The sequence below is a fragment of the Hippocampus guttulatus genome, chromosome 13 (genome assembly GCF_054856545.1).
Source record: "Hippocampus guttulatus isolate MCC_2025c chromosome 13, RoL_Hgut_1.0, whole genome shotgun sequence".
NCBI classification, from domain to species: domain Eukaryota; kingdom Metazoa; phylum Chordata; class Actinopteri; order Syngnathiformes; family Syngnathidae; genus Hippocampus; species Hippocampus guttulatus.
In genome coordinates, this window is record NC_141273.1 from 2,358,341 (window position 1) to 2,386,115 (window position 27,775).

Sequence of the window (27,775 nt, forward strand, 5' to 3'; positions counted from 1 at the left end):
GAGCATGTCACTGTCCCCACTTTCCAGCTCAAAAACGGTCAGAACTGTTTGTGAACCTCTTGGCCTCAATCAAATTATCCGGTTTACTTTGTAGTGTGAAACACCAAATGAGAAGCAGAGAGCGAGTTGACAATCTCATGGACGGATTTTAATCAGCGTTCTAAATTATCTGTAACTTTTTTTGATCACCCGACTCTCTCAAGTTACCAGCCAATCAACATTTTCACTCGACATTGTTACTCTTATTATTTTTCTAATTATTATTATAATTTTTCTATTATTGTTCCGCTGTTTTTATCTACCTCCCTCCACTATCTTTGTTTGTTTCTCGTGCCGGTTGCACTCAACACCAGACCTGGCCAAAGTATGGCCCAGGTGCTAGATCCGGCTTGATATTTGGGAATCCTGACTCGGAACGGCGAATGTGAGTTGGAGGTTGGTGCAAAAAAAAAGGAAAAATATTTTAGGAATCGATCTTCCAGCAATCACTCAAGGGACTGGAAGTGTTTTTTGTTGTTTTTGCCGGAGAATAGGTCCATGAGATCAGAATTCTTTGAAAGAGAACACTTGAATTTGCCAAACTAGACATTTCAACACTTTACCAATATCTTCAAAGTAAAGAACATTTTAAAATTGATTTTCAAGTGTCTGGTGTCGTTCACATTCACGAGTGCCTCTCTTTGTCTCAACTGTCACGCTCACCAGGTTTATTTCTGACACATTTCTCACAATAATGTCATCCTGTTACACTCACACTTGGTCACTGCTTCGCCATGGAGATGCGCTTTGGCGCAAGCTAGGCTAAGCTAAGTTCGTGACAGAAACTTGATATTTTACGAGGCATGCGCAATTTATGATTCAGTTTAACATCATGCTTTGCTCCTTGTTGATCCAACTAAGTGTGATGAGGCTCTTTAGCCTGTTCAATGTGAGCTGCACTAATTCGTAAGACCCTCAGAAGCATTTAAGGAAACGACCGCTCATGCAACTGTTGTTTGCAAAATACAATATCGTATGGAAACATAATAAAAATGGCTGCTGTAATCATGGATACAATCTGTTAAAGAAGAATCAAAGCATAGTGTCTTGAAAGAAACTCAATTTAATGTGACGATCAGTCTGCATAGAAGCCGGAACAACTCCTCGCAAAATGGTACCTCAGTACTCAGGAAGTAGACTCAATAACTCATACTAATTTACGATTATGTTTCCTTGCATTGCTGCAGGATTCAACACATTAGATTGCATTTGAAATGAAAAGTAATTTGATATGCTTGCATTTGTCAGTTGGACAAGAGTTTCCTTTTCTAACTATTGTGTGGTAGTCCATTACTGCCACTCGCAGTGTCTGATATATTTCCACATAAAAACCTGTGACCCAATTCCAACTACTCAAATTAAATATTCATAGCCCCCCACCCAATTCATGTTCAAGTCTCTTTTTTTCACCCCAGAGAGCCCATCATGAAAATAAACATTCTGCATGTCATTTGATTGTTTTTTTTTTTTTTATCTCAGTTAAGTCAGATTGCACATTTATTTACATGTACATGTACTTACTATGACACCTTGAATAGAATAGCATTCTAAATGTGCATTATTTTTGGGGGGGATCTGTGTACCATATTATATCAGGGTCAGCTAACAGCATGACATTTTCCCAAAAGCTGACAATGTGCCTTACAATTCGATGCGCCCAAAATAAAGACACTATCACTCTCTTTATATTCCCCATTGAGTTGTTTCCCTGTTCGTGTCCATCTAGTGGTAATTATTAGCACAAACCAACTGTAACCTACGAGGGTCCTTTCTGCCTGTCACTTATTGACATGTGCATTTGCCAACACACGCTCAAACAGACAGACTACTTTGTGAGCTCTGCGCAGCCTTTATGAAACGGAGATAATAGCAAAAGCGTAGTTAACTACTGACTAAACGAAGGAAGAAGGAGACAAGCAAGACTTCTAAGGATGTTTAGCCCTTTGTGAATGTGAGCCCACAAAATGGGTGTGCCTTTTTGTGGAATGAATTGTCTTCATAACTTGTGTCTTTCATTTATTGTTTTACAATACCATTTGCATTTTTTTTTCCATGTCCGTGTTTGTGACCAGTTCTCATGGCTTTGTTCCAGGCACTATTGCAGCTTCAATTCTATGCACCTAATAATGCACCGCGCCCTAGACATGAATAAAGTTTTAAAATAGGCCATTTATTGAAGGTGAGCCGTCTTTGGCACACATTTGTCCAAATAACCCAAGGATCAAGAATTATATGCATACAGCGTTTCTTACCAAAATAAAATTGGCTTGTTGATCTGTAAGCTTTTATCCCTTCCCCACACACTGTTTGTCCAATGGTGAGACCAGCTTTCATTACCGGGAAATTGACCACCAGCACATTCCTGCTGACATGTGACCATCTCCTCTTCTGTCTCGCTCAGTGGCAAGCGTTCACGGCAGCTGGCTGCTTGCTTCTACTACATCTCGGCAGTTCAAATATTGGAAATAAAATCTGTGATTCTTTGTTATTTATTGTGTTATGATCAGCCGCAAATTTCAAATTTTAATTTGCAAATTGCGTCGCGACAAGGCTTAGTTTGTTAGTTTATATAGGGACTGGAAAAATACAGAATATCGGATCATTTGAGAGAAAGAGAGAGAGATAGAAATGGAGAGAGAAAGAGAGATAGAGACTTTTTTGCTTTTGGAACTAAAACAAAAATTGTTTACTCTGACTGGAAGCTTGGTTTGATTACACGGTTGTCATATCATAGGACCTCACAGCATTATGTGTAAAAATGCAGATTACAGTATGTAAGGCAATGCTCATAGCCACCCACCGTTTTCTGGAACTTAAAAGTGTCCCTCACATTAAATTTACAAATTTTTATGGCAGATGAAGTGCCCGTGTTTTTGTGTTCCACTTTCCTCCCGCTATCAAGCGGGAAGCTAACCGGATATTAGCCTGCAGATCACTGGCAAGACTGGAAGTGCCTCAGGGGGCTGCTGCACTAAGTTTAGTGACGGTAGAAATGTTTTTTGACTTTTGTACTTCAGCACATTTTAGAGTCTATACTTTCAGTTAAGTCAGTTGATGTTTTTCACATTTTTCCAAGTATCTGTCCTACAGTTCAGTACTGTGTGAGCATTTTGCCAACCTTTGTTTGTCAGTCATTTCTATTTTTCTCAATTTGCCTCCCCATTGTCTTCACAGCAGCAAATACAGCAATTTTTGTCCAAATAATCAGATTGCCTCAATGAGCAGAGGCACCATTTTCTCACAGTCTTCAACCTCATTGTTAGACTGTCACATATGCCTGGAACATGAGAAATTATGATATGGAAACTGCATTGAAAGCCATATATTACACAGCTCCACCACTTAAAGTATCACATTGTGGCCAATATTCAGTGTGATATATAATTACAAGCATTCCTCTTGCTTCCTGTTTTGCTGGGTCGATTTCTTTTCCATTTAGACTAAAATGCATACTTTTAAGTGTGATGAAACGTGGATCCCAAATCACTATTCGAGTAGCCCTCACGTGTTGACACGTAGTATCCTCCTACGATTTGTGTGTGTACAGACCCAAAGTATATCCACATTCTCTTATTTAATTGCTTTCTGTAGAGATCGTCTCAGAAAGGATCTCTGTTGATGCAGTTGTTAAAAATAAACAAATAAAGAAAATAACATAAAAAGAAAACCTCTAATATTCTACTATAATAAAGTGATGGTCACATGCTTAGTTCATGATGATTGTTGTCTCGATGTCTAGGATTGATTGAGGATCAGTATGGGACCTTGTTTATATTTTACCCAAAATCAGCAATCTTAGGCTCTCCAGCTCCCGGTGACCCTGAAAAGCATAAACAGTTGCTGAAAACAGATGCAATTAAAAACAAAAAAATATATTGGAAAGATACCAGTAATCATGATGTGGAAATTTGAAACTGATGCATGTCAAGACAATATATGTACTGGAATAAAGACAGTTTGTTTATTTGAACATTGACAATGTCTAATATGTATGCTTTCAAGGTCTCGTTGGAAATATGTGCTTCCAAAAGAGCCATGATTATTGTGTGTTGACACTGGTGACTGATTTTGTGTTTGTGTGTTCAGCTAGCTCGTGCAAGCTCAGTAATTAAATATTGAGTAATTGTGATGCATTTAAGCAGCTGCTGACCCCTGTTGTTCAAATGGGGTAAAGTCATTAGCGTCACCAGAAGGTGGATTCTAGCAGACACGCGAAAATCAAGGCAGTGAGTGGAAACAAAAGAACAGGAAGGAAGGGTCTTGGTTCAGAAGCCTTGGGGTATGTGCCCATCTGCCATCCAAAGAAAAAATCTCGAGCAAACTCATTTGAAAAACACATTTCCACAAAGGCATCTGACCTAACGTCAGTGATATAAGAGAGCGTCAACCTGAACGCCTCTCTTGTGGTGTTAATGCTGCTGTTGTTGTTGTTGTTATTGTTGAGTCACTCGAGGCGCCTGAGGATGATCCTGAGTAGCGCTAGACTCGAGTGTGGGAGGCTCTGTAGCTCTGCGAAGGAGAATCCCAATTGGCGATGGTAGCGGACAGACTGGAGTGTGGGGCACTGAAGCCAGAGGTGCTCGGCCAATTCTTCTTCTTCACCGCAGAGACGGCACAGATCATCCTCGCTCTTCCCCGTTAAATGTTGTCATCTTTGGAGGGAGGAGTTTTTGCCGGACCGGAATCGGATAAGGTCAACGAGGTCTTTCTTTTATAATTGGGACTCTGACCTCCGGCTTGGGGCAAGAGGAAGTGAGGGACATGAGACGAGGATGGGTAGATGGTGGGGGTTTGCAGCTTCTGCGAATGATCGCTAGGCGTATTTGAGAATCGAGCAGGGAAGTTGGTTGGGGAAGGGAAGGGCCGAGTTTGGCCTGCTCCTCTGCTAGGTCATTGCCCGGGAGGGACCCATATTAGTTGGATCCTTTTGGTTGAGGGAAAGACTGCTCGGTTGGAGTTGATGGCAAGGATGGAAGGGTCTAAGGTGTCGATGTCGCCCGCCCTAAGAAGAAGAGACTGGAGGTGTAGGACGGGCGATGCAGCTCTGGTCATGGAAAAGGGCGCCTTCCATGGCGAGTGGGTTGAGTTGGTTTCGTTAGGCTCCCCCGCAGAAGAGCCCCTCGCAGGACACCACGTGAAGGTACCTGGTCATTGTACCAGCTAATGCTGCTGTTGGCATTGACTTTCACAGGGGTGTCAAACTAATTTTTGTCGCGGGCCACTTTGGAGTTATGTCTTCCCTTGGAGGGCCATTATGACAGTGAAACCAAATAAATGCTTAATCATCACATCGTATTATTACTTGTACACAACAAACCACATTGATGGATTGCTAGTTTTGAAATCAGTCAACTGTTTGTAGTTTGTTCAATTATTATCCAGGTGAGTGCAAGCAGGGTAAAAAAAAAATGATTGCAAAATCTCAATGGTATTTGTTACACATGACAATTTGACATTTCGGTCCAGATTTGAGCAAGGATCATGTAAGTTGACACACATGATTTGCTTTCATGGGCCACATAAAATGACGTGGAGGGCCAGATTTGGCCCCCAGGCTTTGAGTTTGACACCAGGGCATTACAACAGGGACAAGTTTTGTTCAGCAGCCCCTTCTGTCTCAAATCCTCTTTGTCCGGTTGGCAAAATATTGAACTGTGTAATGAATATTTAGAGTTCGGATCGGTTCAAGTTGACGCGCGTCTTTTACTTGACTCCAACGTGAAATACAAAAATGCTCCCCTTCAAAACAAGCAAGGCACTCTGCTACCATTGGAGGACACTTTGACATATGAAGTGTTTTGCCAACGTTGACATCTCTCGATCCACTTTGGCACAAGTACTTGGCACTGCGTACTCCGTTGACGATGCTTCGGGTTAAACGATGTTTGCAAAGTTGAAATGAAAAGATCTTCATTTCAGTAAATCAATGATCTTATTTCAGTACATCATCTGCTCCTCCTTGCCGCCTCAGTGAACCTCTTCATGGGCTGAAATATTGAAATTGCTTTGCAAAATATATTTAATACAAGTATAGATATTACAGGACTGTGTTTTGAATCACTTATCACTTAACATTTTGAGTAGGATTCATATTTCCTCGCTACTGGTGCCACAGAAATCTAGTCATACAAGCCCGTCTGCTCAAATTTAGTTTCACTGAGAGTCATTTTTCCTTTGTGGTTGTGTAAGTTGAACTGCTGAATGAAAATCCTCAAAAGTGCTTGAAATCAAATTGAATCGAGTCCATTTATAGTAAATGGACGCTACTGTGCAAAAGTCACATCTGAAAGCGATTTCTTGGTGGAGCAATACTATAAATGCTCATTTAGCACAAATAACCACAGTGAAAACCATTCAGATTTGTTTGTCTGTCCATCTTTTTATTCGTTTGGAGCATTCTTACACGTCCACGGAGAGTGACAAACAAATGAGGAATTTCCATTATGATTGCACAATTCAAACACTGCTGTACCATAACAAGTAAGCTGCAGAACATTTGTTCTCGTTTCAAACGGCCTACACGTGTGTTTGTTTTGAGTTGGATGTTTTGACACAGCATTTCGAATGCAATTTTATTGCTATCATTGCCACCATACAAAACTAGATAAACATTAACTATGGAAAAAAAACTGCAAGGGAGCTTGTAAACTCGACAGAAATCTCCGGTTCCGGGTTTAAAGAGAGCTTCAAAAGAATTGGATTGCATGGGTACGTCCAAACTGCCATTTCTAGCTGCCAAGTCTCTCTGTTATCCCATTGCGATTTTTTTTCCCCCCATTGAGATTTAAATGCAGACTAAGATCTGTTACAGTATACGGAGCATGTGGCGAATCCATTTGTGCAGCCATCAGTCGACAAGCCAGCAGTAAAACTGGCTTGATGGTAGATTCCCCGGAGAACATGGCTGTCTGTCACCGGGAAAGGGTTTCAAAGAAGTGGATGAGCCTGCCTGCACATATTTGACCCGGAATCATATTTTACGCACCACTACAAACATCCCATACATTTTCTTCCACATACATAATCCCTTTGGTTAATTCACAATTCTTTTTGATCGGAGTCACGCTGCATGTCACCGCTTGCTTAAGTCTATCCGAGTGTATTTTTGTGTGATGTGTGTCACAGAGTGAAACCGAGCTGCTCTTCGGAGCCGTTTGTTTTAAAGCTGTATGGACGATGATGCCTCTCTCTTTTTGTATTACAGTTTATCAATAACAATTTAGGGGAACAGTGCAATCAGGGCGTGACTCTACTCGGTTTCCTCTCAATGAAATTCTTCCCGCTTCCATCCATAATCACACCTCAGCGCTCGTTTTAATGAGGGGGTTGTCTGAGCTCTCTTTTTCCTCTCAGTGCTAACTCTGTCTAGTTTTCTTTCCCTGTCTCTTTCTCGCTTCCTTGTTCGCTCTCATTAAAGCCCTTTCTTGGGGTAATTAATGAGCTCCTATCTTTTTTCTTGTCATAAGGGTCATGAGCCTCCTTTCATTCTTTGCGTCGTGCAAGTGCATGTGAGTGAGAAGGTACTCCATTGAATGCATCCTTCTTTCAAGTAGATAGAGAATTATTTTTTTTTAAATCGGGGTTAGTCATAATGTATTTCTGCTGATTTTTGCCCACCTTACAGATGTCGGTCTCTTTTCCAGCTCGGATTCAAAAATGTGTTTGCTGTTTCATTATAAGATTTTTTTTTTTTTACACATATCAGAACCTGAAATTCAGCTCGTCCACTTCTCTACAATTCTGCACTTCACATTTTCTTTTGTCCAACTCTGAAAGCCCCTAAATCAAGCGGTAACAGTCTGTGAGCTTCTCAATATGTCACTCACCAGAACCGTAACACAATACGTATACCAGCTAATCTTTTTTTTTTCTTGCATTATTTCTTGGCATTTGATGAAAAATAAAAATGAGTTGATTGTTAAAGCCAAATGTACAACCTGAATAACGAAAAAAAGTTTTAGAAACGTGAATTTCTGTAGTAAAAGACAGTTGAATTGATGAAGTGGCCTTGTTGTCAGATTCAGACTGGATTGAATGTCTATTTGAGGCTTTATTCTGACATGCAAGCATATGTGGCTCTGCCTTTGCACCGTGATCCCTTTAATCCTGGTTCTGTCATGTCCTTCAAAACCCCGATCAAGGTTGTCATTAATGAGTAGGTTTTCACTAGCTTTGGTGAGCTACGCTCTCCCTCCTTCTGTTCGTCGGTGCGGACAAACTACATGCACTAATGCTTACTCATGATGGCAGATGTGAATAGAAGATGGAGGTTGGATGCATGTCCAAGCGAGAGTTCGCTATTGTTTTTAATATATAACAGTGCAAACAGTTCGAGATGGGGATTTTATCTTATCTTGATGGTCTGTCCTCCGTCCTCCATCTGCAACCTGGCTACCCTTCCGTCATTGTTCCTCTGTCCTTATTCATAGAACAATCGTCACTTAATACCCTACAGACGGGTCAGCACTTACTTTGCTCCATACATTCGCATAGCACTGCCGATCCCATCTTGAATGGCACCTTTTGCAACTAACAATAACATTATCACAAACATTTAGATTCCATACTCAAAGACGCCTTCTCTTCATACGTCGACGCCGCAGTCATATTGCATGTGGCAAAGTGAAGCAAATTGTGAAGATGCTTTCTCCTTGGAGATGCATTAACAAGCACAAATCTACTGGATTATTAAGGAATTATTGCTTTTAATTGAATGATGTCATCCAAACTCAGTTTTCTGATATTATATCTAAGATGAAAGCCACATACTATATGGCGGATGGGCTGACACATCGCTTTGGTTCAATAATTGCCTGCTACAGAATAGAAAAGAAAAGAGTTTATGGCTTCCATGGAATTTAGTATTGAACGGTTGCCGTATGTCCTTTCCCACTTGCAGTACAGTGATGCAACATGACAGTCAAAACCTGTAATGGAGGAATCAAAATGTATGTTTACATCTTTACTTAATGCTTACATCAACCTCTGAAAATATTAGAATGATCGCCCAAGTATGAGGGTTTTTAGGGTGTCTTCGTAGAGGCGCTCACTGCAAAAGCTTATATCACTGCATGAGAGAAACGCATCGTTCATAAAAAACATAACACATCACGTCTTGTCACATTACAGTATGACACATAAAATGTGCAGGACTCTCGCATGCAAACATTGACATATCGCTCATACGTCTGCCTACCGAACCTTATTTTCAGTAACACCGTGATTGGCGGTTGTTGATAAGACTGACCATCAATCAAACAAAAATGACATCAGTTTCTTGATATTTTCAATGTCTTAGTCATTAGCAAATCAACATTTAATATTTCACAACACAAAAATAGCTACTAAGTTCAAACAAAATAATAGTAATAAAAACTTTAGTTTCAGAAATGTGTGCCTCTAATGGGGGAGGCATCAGCATCTTGGTGGATGGGCACCAAGAGACATACAACACAGCTTTTTCTTAAACGGCTGGATTGATCGTTAGTGAAATAGGTGTCTGTAGGTACTTGATGTTCTCTGACTGTACACTAGTTGGCAGCGTTGCGATAAAAGTACTGGGACGATTAAAGGGGCAGATGAAAAAACACTTAAGTTGTTGCTTAATCGGTCCTTTTAAAAAAAACAATTAAAAAAAACAACAATTCTCATCCTCCGTCCCAAAAATGGGCATCCTGCAGAATGCCCATCTCTGCAAAAAGTTACATGACTTAAAACTGCATGAAGTCTCTGAGCAGACCTTTACAATGCATTTTTTTGTCTGACATCAGATAAGTGTCCAAAGTATAAAAACTAAAACTATAGTGTACCCATCCATCCATCCATCTTCTACCGCTTATCCGAGGTCAGGTCTTTAGCAGGGAAGGCCAGACTTCCCTCTCCCTAGCCACTTCTTCTAGCTCTTCCCGGGGCATCCCAAGGCGTTCCCAGGCCAGCTGGGTGACATAGTCTCTCCAGCGTGTCCTGGGTCGTCCTCTGGGTCTTCTCCTGGTGGGACATGCCCTGAACACCTCACCAGGGAGGCATTCAGGAGACATCCTAATCAAATGCCCGAGCCACCTCATCTGGCTCCTCTCGATGTGGAGGAGAAGCGGCTCGACTCTGAGCCCCGCCCGGATGACCGAGCTTCTCACCCTATTTCTAAGGGAGAGCCCGGACACCCTGCGGAGAAAATTCATTTCGGCCGCTTGTATCTGGGATCTCGTTCTTTCGGTCACGACCCATAGCTCGTGACCATAGATGAGGGTTGGAACGTAGATCGGCCGGTAAATTGAGAGCTTCGCCCTTTGGCTCAGGTCCTTCTTTACCACAACAGACCGATGCAAAGTCCGCATCACAGCTGACACTGCACCGATCCGCCTGTCGATCTTTCACTCCCGCCTACCCTCACTCGTGAACAAGACCCCAAGATATTTAAACTCCTCCACTTGAGGCAAGATCTCCTCCCCGACCCGGAGGGGCACTCCACCCTTTTCCGACTGAGGACCATGGTTTCAGATTTGGAGATGCTGATTTTCATCCTAACCGCTTCACACTCGGCTGCGAAACGCTCCAGCGAGAGTTGGAGAGCCCTGCTTGAAGGAGCTAACAGTACCACATAATTTGCAAAACGCAGAGATGCAATACCGAGGCCGCCAAAACGGACCCCCTCAACGCCTCGGCTGCGCCTAGAAATTCTGTCCATAAAGGTTACGAACAGAATCGGTGACAAAGGGCAGCCTTGGCGGAGTCCTACCCTCACTGGAAACGATTCCGACTTACTGCCGGCAATACGAATGGTATAGACTGAACAGCCTGTATCAGGGGGTTCGGTACCCCATACCCACGAAGCACCCCCCCACAGAACTCCCCGAGGGATATGGTCAAACGCCTTCTCCAAGTCCACAAAGCACATGTAAACTGGTTGGGCGAGTTCCCACATACCATCGAGGACCATGCTAAGGGTGTATAGCTGGTCCACTGTTCCACGGCCGGGACGAAATCCACACTGCTCCTCCTCAAAGTGTACCCTTTGAATGTATATTTCATGAACAGTCATAACCACCCCACCCCCCATTTCACTTTTATTCTTCAGGTGTCCAGTTGAGACGGGGACCATGGAGAGGCTGTTGCTGTATGTGATGCTGGCAGTAGCCATGGCGGTTCGAGCTCAGAACTGCCCAAAGCGTTGCGTTTGTCAGATCCTGTCACCCAACCTGGCAACACTCTGTGCCAAGAAAGGTCTACTATTTGTTCCACCAAACATTGACAGGCATACAGTAGAACTGAGGCTGGCTGACAATTTCGTCACGAGGTAAAGGACTTCCAATTGCTTTGAATCTGTCCGATTACTGTAGATACTAATATTTTACGTCTTTGCATTGCACAAAAGGTCATTATAATTTCTGACAGAAATGCATGATGAATAAAAGAATTCATCATGACCACAAACCATCATCAAGCATTTGTCACTTGCAAAACCTTTGCATTTTATTTGCTGGCATTTGGAAAAAACACAGTGGCTACTGAGAAAGGTCTGCCCTAGTTTTTATATACAATTAGAAGCACAAAAGCACACAAAAAAAGTATGTTATGTTATAGTTGCACTGTTTAAGGCAAATAGTGTTCACACCAGATACTGACCTCTCTTATGAACCCACAGACATCTCCAATGCAGTTTAACAGTCGTTTAACACTCCACTGCAGTTTAACTAGCCGTTAATAAATGTGGGCAGACCAAGGCACACCTGTGCAAAATACAGGTATATGCTGTACAGGACAGTACTGTATAGGGTTGCACAATATGTCCAAAAAATAGTTTCATCACAACAATGACGCATGCACTATACATTTCGCAACAATGTGCAAGAAATTAATGCTATCATGTCTAATTTAATGCTTTTGTCTGACTTTGACGGCTGCAACCAATGGGCATCACCATCCAATATGAAAACATGATCTTGGGGCGCTACAAACACCAAACATGAAAGATATTCTATGTTTTATTTACTTATATGTAGTGAATTGAAAACAGGTTGACACAAAATGTACAGGACCAAGTTAAAAGTGAAGTGTATCGGCAAATCATTTAATTATAAATCTATCTGTTATTCCATTTTTGATTTGAACATTTTTTTTTTTAACTTAAATAATATTTTAAGTCACTGTCACAGATAGACCGAAGCATAGAGCAGGTGAAACAATTGATCTGACCAGGGACTGTTGGAAAAAAAGATAAATTATTCGGCTAAGAAAAGATAAAACAAAAACAGCCCAGACTGAAATGTGTCAGTGCTGGAAAAAAAATCCTGTTATCTGCGACTTTTACGTCAATTAAATTAATAGACATCATCTAAGGTTACAAGCATGGCAGTCTACAAAAGTTAAAACACAATTATATCATGTTTTTATTATTGTTTGCATCTTGTCAATTCTTACTGATTGCACTTCTGATGTTGCTTCTGCACGTTCTCTTTTTGCATGCAGGTTGTTAAAAGGATTCCGTAAACAAACTGCATCCTGGATAATGTTCACTTCCAAATGTTGTCTGAAGTTTATGTTCCCATTTTGCCAATAAGCATGGAATACTGCCGCAGATACCCGACTATAAATAATGTGTGTGATGTCATTAACACTGCATATTTCCGTCCCAGTGTGAAGAGGAAAGACTTTGCAAACATGACACGGCTTGTGGACCTCACCTTGTCCAGAAATACCATCTCCTTCATCACTCCTCATGCCTTTACTGATCTCGAGAACCTCCGAGCCCTGCATCTCAACAGGTCAAGCTTCATTTCATGCCAGTTCTCTAGTTACTTGAAAGCCGTCGGCTGGAAAGTTACTAATGGTTGCCTCTCTGTGATTATATTACAGTAATCGGCTGACAAGGATCGGCAATGATACATTCAGTGGGATGTCTAAGCTCCACCACCTGATTCTGAACAACAACCAGCTGGTACTGATCCACCAGGGAGCATTTAATGACCTGCTGGCACTGGAAGAACTAGATCTCAGTTATAATAATCTCGATTCCATTCCATGGGAGGCCATTCAGGTTTGAGTCTCAGCTAAGAACAATCTCTGTTCAAAGACTTTTTGTTTACAATGTGAAATGAGAAAGAGCTATTTTAACTTTTAAAAAATAAACTAGCTTCCATAACCTTATACCTGGACAATGAGTATCCAGCAGGAGTGTCCAAAGTCGGTCCTCAAGGGCTCCTGTCCTGCCTGTTTTCCATCTCTCCCGGTTGCTACACACCTGATTCAAATAATCAGAATCATTCTAATGATACTTCACAGCTGGCTGATGAGCTGATCATCTGAACCAGATGTGTTGCAGCCGGTAGAGCGGGAAAACAGGCAGGACATCGGCTGTCCAGGCCTGGTGTACAGTATCATTTTATTTATTTCTGTTATTAGTTAGAATGAAATTCAATAACTTTTTTTTTCTCATTGTTAAAATCCAAGTTAAATATGTATCCGCCAAAATTCATTTATTTGTGTGTTTCCCTCAACAGAAAATGACTAGCCTCCATACACTAAGTTTGGACCACAACATGTTGGACTATATTCCAGAGGGAACATTTTCATTGCTACAAAAACTCAACCGGCTCGACGTCACCTCAAATAAACTCCAAAAGCTCCCACCGGACCCTCTTTTTCAGCGAGCACAGGTAGGTTAATATATGTCTTTAGCATGAATAGCATATCACTTCAAACGCGTTCAACGGAATTGAAATACAGTGATCGCTCGCTATTTCGCAGTTTGTTTATCGCGGCTTCGGTGCATCGCGGATTTTTTCAAACATTCATAAGAAATAAAAAATAAACATTTTTTTTCATATACATGGGGTACAGTACTGTATATGTTGCTCTATGTGACCCGCTGTTGTTTTATGTTTATTTATAAATATGTTTATTGGTCGCTACTTCGCGGATTTTCGTTTATCGCGGGTGGTTTTGGTCTCCATTAACCGCGATAAACGAGGGATTACTGTAAAAAGCACATTGAGTCACAAGTGTTATTTAATCGCAACACCTTTTTTTTCTTTGAATCCAAAAAAACATTTTGAAACACTGTTGTAGGTTTTGGCCACATCTGGGATCTTGAGCTCCTCAACCTTTGCGCTCTCATTTGGTGGAAACCCGCTGCATTGTAACTGCGAGCTGCTATGGCTGCGAAGGCTCAACCGAGAGGATGACTTGGAGACGTGTGCCTCACCTCAGCACCTCTCTGGACGATACTTTTGGTCCATTCCTGAGGAAGAGTTTCTGTGTGAACCCCCGCTCATAACCCGATACTCCCATGAGACGAGAGTTCTCGAAGGACAGAGAGTGTCACTCAGGTATGTACGGCCTAACGCTTATTGTCCTTCAAATGAGTCAAAATCAAGGGTTTCCAAACTTTTTTTTTTTTTATCCAAGGGCTGCATCAATGATCGACAAAGGATGCAAGGGTCATTTTGACGTTCGTCATCAGTGTATTCATTTAACATGCAAAAATAAATTCAGCAGTGTAACTAACAGTGTGAAAAGCCATGAGAAAGTATTTCCAAAACAGTATATTACTGCAAAAAGGACTGAAGCATTGTAGAGTTATTGAACATATTCATAACTTGTCAAGATAAATTGTATTTTAGGTTTATCACAACAATGACGCATGCATTGTGAACTTTCACCCTAAAGCTAAATATTTTTAACTTCAACTAAACTCAGGTTTTCATAAGAATAATAATGATCATAGCAACATTATTATAATATGAACAGTCGGGACGTGACATAACCTATTTACTTGGGTGTACATATGTACATATATTTTCATGTGAGTGGGTTTGTGTATTTATAGTGGATGTAAATACACTATATATGTGAATATGTGTGCATGTACAGTATGAACAAAAACATGGTAGAGGTGGAACAGTTCACAAAATCCACGGTTCGGTTTGGTATGTGTTGACTGTATTTTATTTATATATCATAAAAATTTATTCTTTCTTGTAGATAAGTGAGTATTCACAACATTATTTTAATTACTATTGTCATCGTTGAATTATTATTTAGATTATGATTACTGTTTTTCGATCTATGCGACTGGCATATACTGCTCTTCAATTGGATGGCAAAGGTACAACCAACCTGTGTATCCATATGTTTGCTATCATTCAGTCGAATCATGGCCATGGATGCAAATTCAGTCGCTTTGTCTTCAACTATACAAGCCTAAATTTCACACTCAGTGCATTTGTGACTAAATTGATGCAAGATTATTATTTGACGATAATTTTTTTGGGGGGGGAGGGGGTTCCATCAAATTTTTCTTTCACAAAATACATGCCTTGGCTCCACTGTTTGGAAAACAATGATCTTATAATTATGCTCCTTAATAGCAGCTCACAATTTCACATAAGATACGCGTAGGCTAAGGTGTGTCATAATTCATATTGAATATGGAGAGAGGAATGATAATGTGTATTATTACTCTCTACCTAATGATAATTATGTGTGAATGAGCTCAGCTCAAGCATGAAGAGCGTAACGATTCAATCTCTTCATTCACGGCACATGAACACACAAAATTGTCATCATTTTGAATCTATACATCACCACAGAGTTCAAATGAAACAAACAAGATGCACTTTAATTGCAGACTTTCATCTTTAATTTAAGGGGATTTGCGGTACATCCATATCAGGGAACCACTGTAAGAATTATAACAGTTAGTCAGTCTATATGCCCCTCAGTTTTTAACATCGAGGGCCGGCTAGCTGCATGCTAGCATCCAATATCCTCGGGTTGAGCCAAGTTTGAGCGACAAATAACCTCCATACTGATTGATATACTGTGTACCATGGGTGCCCAAGTCCGGTCCTCTCAGAGCCCCTATCCAGCCTGTTTTCCATTTTTCCCTCCTCTAAGACACTTGATTCAAATCATCAGAATTGTGATCAGGCGTTTCCAAAGCTTGCTAATGGGCTGGTCATTTGAATCAGGTCTGTTGGAGGAGGGAAACATGTAAAATATGCTGGATAGGGGCTCTCAAGAACCAGACTAGGCCACCCTTGTTGTATACCCATAAATTCTGTTTTAGAAATACTTAAACCTTGAAACCATGAACAGACTACTGCATTTTGTTTAATGACTGATGACATTTCCACTCCTCGATAGATGTAAGGCCAGAGGTGACCCAGAGCCAGCCATACACTGGATATCTCCTGAGGGCAAACTCGTTTCAAACTCCTCGAGGACACTGGTTTATACCAATGGAAGTCTGGACATCGTCATCAGTACTGTAAAAGACACAGGCTCTTTCACCTGCATCTCCTCCAATCCAGCTGGTGAGGCTCACCAGACCATAGACTTGGTTATCATTAAACTTCCACACATCTCCAACAACACCAACAACATCCAGGAGCCTGACCCGGGATCATCTGACATTTCTACGTCCACCCGAAGTGTAAACAACGGAAGCAACGTGACCGGCGATGTGAAGGGTGGGGTAGAAAAGAGAGTGGTGACCGCTGAGGCCACATCATCAACCGCACTGATCAAGTTTAACTTCCAAAGGAATATTCCAGGTATCCGGATGTTCCAGATCCAGTACAATGGGAGCCAAGATGATTCACTTGTGTATCGGTAAGTCTGAGAAAGTCATTATATCCTCATAACATGAAGTTAGCCTCAGATAATGGTAACTGAATACTGCCTAATGATTTGGACAATGGGAAGGGCGAGAATGACAAGCCCGAGCTGTATGGATCACATTACATTGGAATACATGCATATTTAATGACCATGGGGGTGAGGGGCGGGGGGGGGGGGGGGGGTGATATTGGGTATGATTTGGAGTATGACATTACAAGAACCGATAACCCTGATACATGAGGTTTACAAGGGTAATTATGTACTGTACCCCAATTCATAATGAAAAGGGTAACCGCAAACATTGAGAACAAAGAAACAGGATGCAAAGATATCCATTTTAATAATTGCAATCATCATAATAGCTAGTTACTGTCGGTAAGCAAGTCAATCGAGTATAGGTAGGTTAACATGAATGTTCCGACAACTGAACAGTCGTGCGTTCAGAACAATTTTTACTTGCTTTTCATTGCCAAAATAGCCACATAAATACTATAGGAGCGTCAGGTGACTCCACAATCAGATGGGCAGTTTTGACAGATATAGGCTTACATTCACAATGCAGGGTGTGAAACGCAACTCAGATTTTTTTTAAGTACGATCTTTCTTTGTACTTGTTCATTATACAAAAACAAATGCAATTTCTAAATTTGAACGGAAGGCGCTCATGATATGACACACATGAGCAAAAAAGCACATCAAGTGATGCGAACCAAACAACAACAAAATTTAAAAAATCAAACAATGTTTACGGATCACCCTATCTCAGAGTAGTGAAGAGGGAGGAGGTAGAAATATTTTGGGGATATGAGACGACCCTCCTCATTCTCTTCATATCTTGGAGACTTCTTCTAAAGATGATGCCACGTCATCGCTGCGGGTAGCAAATGTACCATCTGCATGGATGAAACAGTCCTATCGCCACACATGACAACTTCATGCATCATGTTTCACATGGAATTATAAAGTCAACACTCTTCCGATAAACAATTTTATAGATTCATGGATGCCTCGCCCGCGTGGAGGGCATCTTGGCCTTTTTCATGATGTCTCGGTCGGATGTGTGTGGATGAGCATTCGTACTGCAGCCGCATTGTCTGATTAATATCCACCTCTGAAAGAAGTCCATTTGTATAAAATCGCAATTGTACTGTTCCCCGTGCATGGAAAAAAAAAATCTGATACATTTCGCATATGAGCAATACAGTCGGAATTGAACCGCGGTGTGAACATAGCCATCAAAAATAACATCCATAATCTGAAGTGATGGCACCCCGAGATAGCCTTTGACTGTGAAGCTTGTGGCGCGTGCTGTATTCTTTGGATTACAGATATTAAATCAAGCCTCACTGAGTGATTGCTATTTGAGCAAAATGTTGACTCTTGTGAAATGGTCGGATGAAATTATTGTGCACAAAGAATATACGTCGGGAGATCTGCAAGTATGATCTGCCTTTCATGTCAATGCTAATCCCAAAACGTACTTCATCTGTGTGCATCGTCACCATGAAATAGGAGCGCAATAAGATTGAATGTTAGCGTCATGCTCACATCAGTGACATTCTCAATGTTATGCGTAATGCATTTGTTTGTGAGCATTGGTATTGTATGTGCTATATAATTCGGTTGGGAAATGAGGAGGATGCCCTTTTACAAGCTATTTTCGTTGGTCAGAAATAACTGATTTTGAATTGTCTGTTTTCTCATTCATATTTAATATGTAAATAAGCTTTATTCCAATTGGGTCTCTGCTGTCCTTAATTTGATATGGAAAATAGCTTTCTTCTGATTGGTAGCTGCTGATGTGTGGCGCCCGTCTCTTTTCATTGTCTTGGCTCTGTGGTTGAGCCAGTCAGAATTGTGCTGTTTGTTACATTTTGGGGAGGATGACAACCTAACCTTCACACATGACAACATTTCCAGGTTTAAAGCGACATAATCACAAATGTACACACAATTGTTCTCAGTCCCCTCTCGTGGCTATGATGCTAATGATAAAAACAATGGTATTGGTAACTTAACTGAGGCCAAAACTAGAGAAAAAAAAAATCACAGTTGTAAATAAACACACGATTCCGAAAACATACAGTGTATAGAAGAGATTCAGTGATCTATATAGGATCTGTACTGGTAAAAATTTGCAATATTTCCACTTCACTAGCCATACTGCATACCTACTTGGTAAAACCCAAGTTAGCCGTTTGGAGATACTTTAAGGACGCATGACAACCCTTTCAGGCAACCACAAATGATGCTCAGCAAAATGGATGATGAGCTTTGCTCAGGTGGCAATGATGGCAGCCATCTTCCAGGAAGCACCGATTTTGAGGCCCACTGCCTGCTCCTCTCGGCATGCAGTACTGAGTCACATTTCTTAATGGTCTGGGATAGATTAGATTTTAGCGTTCGGTGTGTCATATGCTCATAAGATCCGTGTCATCTTTTGAGTGACATTTTTACGGACAGAAACACACTTTTTCCACATTGAACTAACTTGGAGTTTTTTTGTGTATTGTACAAATGAGACTGTTGCAGTAATTGTATGCATGTTTGGGTTAGTTTTTTAGTTTTTTTCTTCTTTGGGGGGTGGGGGGGGTTGCCTCTACATTGTTAGTTTTTTTTAATCTGTTTGGTCGTGTAATTTGCTGGCCAGGAGTTGATTGCAGTCGCCAGTCAAGATTAGAACTCACAGAATGGCTGAGTGAAATGCATTCAGGAACACCCATGAAATTGTCATCTTTTGTGTTCTTACAGTACGATGAAACAAATTACTGCACTCTTCAATTAACATTGGGATTGGAATGCTTGAGTTTGCACACAAACTACAATCAAACTGTTGTAATCCATTTTGTTATGTTTGTAATGACAGTGTGGATTTCTATTTTCCCCGCCTTTTGCACAATATTTGACAAAAAATCCACCTTTAGTAGCTCTGAACCAATCAGAGTATAGAAAAATGCTGCCATCACCTTGCGCCTTCTTGCTGTCTCTGTTTATTGGACCTGAAATCTGATTGGCTCACAGTGCTCTCTTGTTTTTCACCATTTCTGTTAAGCATCAGCCAGCATTCCAAGTCTTCATTGATATGGCCTCACATACAAGCTGACATTTTATTGGACAAAAAAAAAGCAAGAATAATAATAATAACCCACAAACTAGCAGTTGCGCAGCCAAGACATGCTTTGAAATGAAGACTGTTGGAAATTAATTAATAGAGTTTCGTTTGAGTTCTAAATGTAGGTCAGTGCTTTTGATGGTGATTAAGCCAGCAGAGGAAGCTTTCAAGCCTGTAAGTGCACGCCACATACCCACGCAGTGAAACCAAAAGGCTCCGAGTTAAAGTGTTAACTCAACTTCAGCTGCGCAAGACCATTGTTGCAGCAAGCCATATTTCTGCCGTGCGCATAACCGCGCAGTCACCTCCTGTACAATGAATGACACCAATGGATATGGAATCCATATCAGCCCAGATTCAAAACTGAATAAACTGGAGTTGAAATCGGTGAACAGTTGTCTTTTACAGCCCACTTTATCCCTGACGGTCCTTCTCAAAATGAAACACCAAAGTCATTTGTGTATCGCTGTTATTTTACACCCTCTACCTCTCTGCATTCTTCAGAAAACAGATTGATTTTCTTTTAACACCTTGCTTGGTGAAGCAAAGAGTCAAGGGCATTGATTCGGCCTTTTTGGTGAACACAGAGCAGAGGGAAAAGAATGGGAAGAACGGCATAAAGTAAAAAGAGAAGTTAAAATGTATGAAAATAAATGCCTGAAGGATCATGTATAGAAAGGAAGATGAATGGGTGTGGGTGTGTGCGTGTTTGTGTACATGTGTGTGTGTGTGTGTGTGTACATATATCCATTATGGAGTTGAATAGGACACAATAATCTGTAGACCAGTGGTCCTCAACTAGAAATGCTGTCGGTCCACTTTTTTTCTTTTTTTTTAAAATAAGACCAAGGTCCGGTCCCATGCACGGCGGTCATTGGGGAGCAGGGCGATATGCCCATTTAGTATGGTCAAGCCAAGCTTATACAAATCAACACTCCTCACAACCAACCAATAATGGGGGTGCATGAAAATAACAATTATTCACTTTGCCAGTACACAGCAAATAATGAGAGGTATTGTGTTGAGGCACAGGACCTCTTATATTTTGTTAAGTTGTGCCTGCTTAATAATAGAAATAGCCCTTTTACGGAAATAAGACATTTTTACTTTAACTTTGTTAAACAGTAGTTGTCTTTTTTTCCCTTAATTTAACAAAAGCAAAACAAAATACTCCATCCATCCATCCATTTTCCGAACCGCTTGATCCTCACTAGGGTCGCGGGGGGCGCTGGAGCCTAACCCAGCTGCTCTACGGGCAGTAGGCGGGGGACACCCTGAATCGTTTGCCAGCCAATCGCAGGGCACACAGAGACGAACAACCATCCACGCTCACATTCACACCTAGGGACAATTTTAGAGAGTTCAATCAGCCTGCCATGCATGTTTTTGGAATGTGGGAGGAAACCGGAGTACCCGGAGAAAACCCACGCAGGCCCGGGGAGAACATGCAAACTCCACACAGTTAGGCCGGAGCTGGAATTGAACCCGGTACCTCTGCACTGTGAAGTCGACGTGCTAACCACTAGACTACCGGGAACAAAATACTCATTTTACCAAAATAAATACTAAACGTGAAAACAAAAATATCCTTTTCATTTGTGCAATTCCCCTTTTCACATCCCCTCTGAAATCACTGAAAAATATATCAGAAGAGGAGTTAAGAACCATTTTATTTTATAAGAACCAATTTGGGAATTTCTCCATTGCGAGCCTAATAAAGTTTTTTTTTTCTTTAAATACTGACACAAGGGAGCACACGAATGTGCAGTGCTGTTCTTCCACTAAAGGTGAATGCAATGTCTGAGGCATGCAAATATTATTTGAGGACGCCATTGGGATGTTGCGGTGTTCTGCTGTTAAACAGCAACTGCAAAGATCCCCGGGTAGACGGGAGCAAAACTGCACACAATCGAAACCTCCCGCGATTCGTCTTGTCTAATTGTCTGTGTGCGGCTCTCCTGGGCTGAAGCTGTGAGCACACTGTGGCGTTTCCTGACACAATCATCCATTTTGAATGTGTGTGTATTGGGATAGACGCGTGTTGACGCTTACGTATGGACACACCTTAAGTTCAGAGGAGCCAATCAGCGCATCGTATATGCTGTCACTTATGTATGGGCACACCTTAAGTTCAGAGGAGCCAATCAGCGCATCGTTATCGCCGACATGTCCTGCTCAGCCAGGGTCTCCAGTTAGTCAAAACATTATACACACACACTCGCGCTGCTGCGGTCCACTGCAATACATCTGTTAGTGCACGCAAAGAATACAACGGATAATTTTAACAAGTGATCGCGGTTAAAGCAGTGATGCTGAAGAAATGAATGGTGTCAGGAAGTATAGCGAGGCTGTTGGTAGTTTGATCCATCTGGCAACCTGTACATGACCAGATCCAAGGTTTTTTGGGGCGCAAACTGTCTCGGTATTATACCAAACCAACTGCTGAACAATGGTCAACTGGAAAGCATACGCTAAGGTGTTTTAAAGGAATTAAAAACAAGCAACTTTGCTTCAGAAGATACAAAAATGAGAAACGCATCAGTGACGCCAAACAGGAAGCTGATATCGGTGACCGTAGAAACACTCTGGGTTATTGTATCTGTTGAAACGAGCAAGGGCCATTAGTTTCATGGAAAACCAAATGACAGCCTGCCATTTCACTAACACCCTGTGTGGTGGAGTGGCTTTCGTTGTGACCACGCAAAAGTGCTTGTACTTGAAGCAGCTACTGTCGTGTATTGTTTTGATGGACAGACCTACAGGTATGAAAAAAATAGAGTCTGCCAACACACATTGATGCTTTTACAGCTGTTTTGAGCAGCCAGTAGTGACATTTTAATCCGATTTTTTTTTATGATTTAACATTACAGGCAGGATTGGGAGGGTTAGGTTAAAAGTGTATACCTATAGTTACTAACTGCTTGTTAAAAAAAAAAGTTTACTACATAATCCAAGTGCAATTATTTTAAAGTATGGTCGTTTGAAACTTTTCATTGCTTTTAAATTACTCCAATAATGTATCAAGGAGAAAAAACATTTTTTTTAGAAGCAGTTTTACGAATTGATGACTTCATTTGAGGAACTTTATCATTTTAAGGAGCATTTTCTTGTAAATTAATCCTGTGGACATGAAGCAAGTGTTTTGTTTTCAACAAAAAATTATGCCAATCGAACAAATGAACAATTGGATTCACTTTTTTTTAATCATCTACAGATTTTTATTTTATATTGTGAATAACAGTAAATCTGCTTTTTCTTGTCAAGAAACATTTCTAGTAGGGCGATTCCAGACTGTATAACAATTTGTTATTTATAAATTGCTATTTCTAAATGAGTTGTATGATCCTTGAGCAAAGCTATATTTAAAAAATATATATACGTGTATATAATAGCTACAGTAGGGCATCCCAGTAATAGAGTGGTAACCACGTCGGCCTCACGGTGAGAGGTGAAGGGTTCGATCCCGGCTCCGGCCTTCCTGTGTGGAGTGTGCATGTTCTCCCCGTGCCAGCGTGGGTTTTCTCTGGACACTCCAGTTTCCTCCCACATTCCAAAAACATGCGTGGCAGGCTGATTGAACACTCTAAATTGTCCCGAGGTGTGAGTGCAGATGGTTGTATGTCTATGTATGCCCTGCAACTGACTGGCAATCAGTTCAGGGTGTCCCCCGCCTACTGCCCGAAGACAGCTGGGATAGGCTCCAGCACCTCCCCCGCGACCCTTGTGAGGATAAAGCGGATTAGAAAATGGATGGATGGATGGAAGAGCTGCAGTAATGTAATAGTGAGATTAGTGTGTGAATCTCCAAAGTGAAAATCAAAACTCATGACCGTAGAGTGAAAACAAACAAATAGTATTAGTGACATTATAAATATTCATCGTGAATATACTTTTAAAACCTTTGACTTGACATCTTCATATAGATTGCCAGCAGAGGGAAGCATTAAGTGCTCTCAGATTATTTTCAACATGCTCACTTGTCACTGAATGTTTAGCTGCATTCAGATGAATTCAACTTCAAGGGCATGTTTCAGTGTTTAATCAATAGAATTGCCAGTCATCAAAATTATATCCATTTTCATAATTTGGTTGACAAGCAATGCCATAATCATTGCTGTAACAATTTTATTTAAAAGACTGCATCCAAGACAAATGGCTCACATATTGCCGGGAGAAGTTTTAAAGTAGAAGGGCGGTACAACACTTAAACAACAAGAATAAATGGATCGGAAAGAACATTAATCACGAAATAGTTGATGCAGTCATGGCTGAGGTCTATGGATTAAGGGCAATGATAACTGAGGGCTAAATACAGAGCAAGTAGTAGTCTTAACACAAGACTAACAGATATAATATAAATAAATATGACTGATCATAAAGGGTAGAAATTCAAATGTGAGTAAATACCCCACATGAACCCTATAACTATGTCTCAGCCTGTCACATGAGGACCAGAATTGGCACCCTGAAGCAGACTTGACATAGAAGTTGAAAAGTCTTTATCTACGAAAATACAAAGTAACTACAGAGAGCAGGGCTGGACGCAGAAGACACAGAGAGCGGACGCTGACTGGGAGAAAGCTCGATCGATTGACAACATGTCACTGAGTAATCCAAGTTTATGTACTGCAAGATGTCAAGTCTATATGACTATTCAGAATAAAGATACAAAGCATAAAAGAGCCACAGCAACGGATTAGCATCTGAAACATTAACAGGCTGTGTTCCGATTCCAATTGTACAGGAAGCTTGTTTTTAAAAGACACTGTGTCCCTACCTCCTCCCCACATTCCCTGCAGATATTTAATCTTAATCAATCACTCCTGCAGTGCAATACCCAGCTCAGCTAAAAGCATAAATACACTTTAACTTCCACACAAGGACAAAATTGTATGAATTATAGCACTGCTATTATTATCCAAATATAGCAAGCAGGGCTTTCTCTCTCTTTCTCTCTCTCTCTCTCTCTATATATATATATATATATACAGTATATATGCAGTATATGCACTCACACACACACACACTTTTCACAGCATTCACGAAACGTTTAGGACCTCGGTTGGGCGGGACCGGAGGGCGTGTCCTTTGCTTCGCACCTGTTCATCGTCAAGCTCATCATCAGCCACTTGTAAAAGGCTGCCAAGCTGACAACTCGTTTGTTGGATTGTTCCTGCCTTGCGCACATCTGTTGTTACCAAGTCCTTGAATTCTCTGGTAGATGCGCCTTGTTCTCTTTCCTGCAAGCATTTATTGTAAAGTGCTATTCTCAGTTATGCTGTTTTGTGATTGGCTTTCTGTTGTCCTTTTGAGACAAGCAATTTATGTTGTCGTTTTTTTCCCCTTGCCGTTACCAAACGTTTTTGGCTGATTGCATTTTCTCCTGGTTCACTGTTACCAGCGTCATTATTTGTACTTTGTCGGGTTTGCTTTGTACTTTGATACATTTTTGTCACTGGGTCTGTCTTGGTCTAGGTTTGTGGGATCCGCTCTGATTACGGATTTCAGGAATTCGTATCAGACTGTGCGAGGTGGGAGAGGTTTGGAAAAGTAGTGTGTTGGTCCACATGTCAGTTGTTATACTCGCTGCCACAGCTTGCTGTACTTCCATTTTCACTTTTTCCCGTTCCTCCTGGTACACAGAGGTCCACATGTCAGTTGTTATACTCGCTGCCACAGCTTGTGTACTTCCATTTTCACTTTTTCCCGTTCCTCCTGGTATTTGTTGGCCACCATTTTTTGATGTCTGAAAATTAAACCAAAAGCAAATAATACATTTAAAATATAGGTGATTCATCTCATCTACATCAACCTCTACTTTATGGAACTTTTACACAGACCTTTCTTGTCAGCAAAACATATGAGGGTTCAAGGACCTGAATCAGTGACTTGAACCCTTCACTCTGCACAATGCTGAGGGGCTGGCAGTCCTTGACAATGAAATTCAGCAGTGCCTGATCAAGCAACTGCTTCCTGCAAGCTTGATTGTCAAACATGAAGTGGAGAGTAAACCAACTTTTGTGATTATATCTACACCAAACTTTAGAGCAATTGAACCACACTAACCCAAACGTCCGTTGCAAATGATTAGAAGCAAAATGAGTGAGCAGAATCAATTTGCAAAGGACTGACATAGACAAAAACACAATGCAGAGGAGGGATCTTAAACCACAGCATGAAAGGAGTGACGCGGATGACTCAGCTTAACTGGAAGAATGAAGCTGATCTTAGCAACTTGAGAACCATCGTGCAGTGCAGGGCTGAAACATCATCCCCTCAGTTGGCACGGCTTATTTTACACAGCACTTTGTTGCACTCTATTGGTCGTTTGGAGAGAGACAAACTGCAAGGTAAACCTCGTATGCATTTTTGAGTTCCACTCTTTGGCATTTTAAGTCAAAAGATGCGACAGCCAGACTCTCTCTCTTCTGCCTGTTTACCACCATACGATTTTGTTTTAATGAAATGACATTCCAGTCACTTTCAATGTCATACCCGCAATTAACTGAGCTATTAAACCGCTGTCAGTGTTGTACCATCACACTGTAAGTGGATTTGGCAGATCATATCAATCACTCTCATCACTCATTTGAATTTCCTCCAAATTTTAGGATCATCGTGAAATAACGTGTCATAAAACCACGCGCCCGTCAAGCAAAAATCTTGTGGGTAAGGTAAGGGCAATAACGCTGCACAATCATGAAAGAGCAAACTAATCAGTCTGGCATCATACTTCACAGTTACAAGGCCACCTCATGGTCTGCTCATGAAGACAGTCCCGGCTTATCAGTCCATGGCCGAGAAGGAGGGGGGTGATGGTGGGGGCCCTAGATTCCATGCATACTTCCATCCAGGGGAAAGGGCCAGATAGCATTGTTTGTTTTGGAGGGACGGCCGCCAACAATTTCAGACAGCCTTGAGTCCGTGGCCTGTATCTCTTCACTGGCGCCGATCAGCCAAATCCTCAATCTCTTTCCGCAGCGCAGATTCCAACTTCTCCATGTTGTTGTCGATCGTACGGAGTCGCTCCAAAACCGCATCAATATTGCGGTTGAGCTCAGTCACCGCTTGAATAATGGCTCTCCAAGGGAAACCGTAACTACAATGTGGACCGCGACAAAAATGAGTTTGACACCCCTGGTCTAACATAATGCCAAGTGCCAAAGGACTCCATTAATTGATTCATGATATCTATAGATTCCAGGGGACAAGACACGATGGGGAAAAAAAAATAGTAAAGGCTCAATGGCAGCATATAATGAAACAAACTCAACGTATTGGCGAGATCATTCAAAGGTATTTTTTTTTTCCAGAGATGATGAATCTGGAGAAGCTTGAGTCGTGTTTTCAAAATTAATTTCAAGTTGCCTCAAAGCCGCATAACTTTGGTCAGCCAATGCCAAGCTTTTCTCGGTGAGCTTGCCATGGATGAAAAATGCACACTTGTCCACAAGTGTAAGATTATGAAATATTCACAACTAGTGGCTAAATGCTGGGGGGCATCATTTACCCAGTGCAGGTACCCAGTATGTGTCAGGACACGAAACGGTACGCTCAGGAACTTGAGGGGAAGTGTTCCTCTCAGTAACCACAAACTGTTACGTTTCGGACAAGCCGAATTAAGTTTGGACCCCAAAGTGTAGACGTCAACAAGGTCTCCGTTGCAAAAATATGTTTTTAATACAAAAATCGCCACGACATTCCTCCAAATCAACATCTGTGCTGGTGCAGGCGTGCTGCCGAGAAGGCGCAACCACCAAGCACAGATACTTCTCCTTTGACGAATGTCGTGGCCAAAAAGCGCTGAAAACAGTCCATATCAGGTCCACACGATGAAACAACAAACAACATGTGACAAAACAAAAGACAAAAATACCAAAAAAGAACAAAACAGCAAGGCTCTTGAAGAGCACTTGCTGAAGGCTGCTTACTCTGGCGCCATCTTGGAAAAAAATAAAAAATGGGGGGGGGCACATTCAACCCAGGGCTAAAAAGACAGATTCG

At 41.3% G+C, this 27,775-nt stretch overlaps 1 protein-coding gene across 1 annotated transcript in view; it reads left to right on the forward strand.

Moving 5' to 3' along the window:
- Positions 1-27,775, forward strand: part of lrfn5a (leucine rich repeat and fibronectin type III domain containing 5a) — a 129,683-nt gene that overhangs the window by 86,682 nt on the left and 15,226 nt on the right. The window contains exons 3-8 of the mRNA XM_086127944.1: positions 11,114-11,332; positions 12,672-12,800; positions 12,892-13,072; positions 13,536-13,691; positions 14,104-14,363; positions 16,183-16,650. Coding sequence (XP_085984070.1) covers positions 11,136-11,332; positions 12,672-12,800; positions 12,892-13,072; positions 13,536-13,691; positions 14,104-14,363; positions 16,183-16,650 — 1,391 coding nt within the window. The 5' untranslated portion in view covers positions 11,114-11,135. The remainder of the gene's footprint in view (positions 1-11,113; positions 11,333-12,671; positions 12,801-12,891; positions 13,073-13,535; positions 13,692-14,103; positions 14,364-16,182; positions 16,651-27,775) is intronic.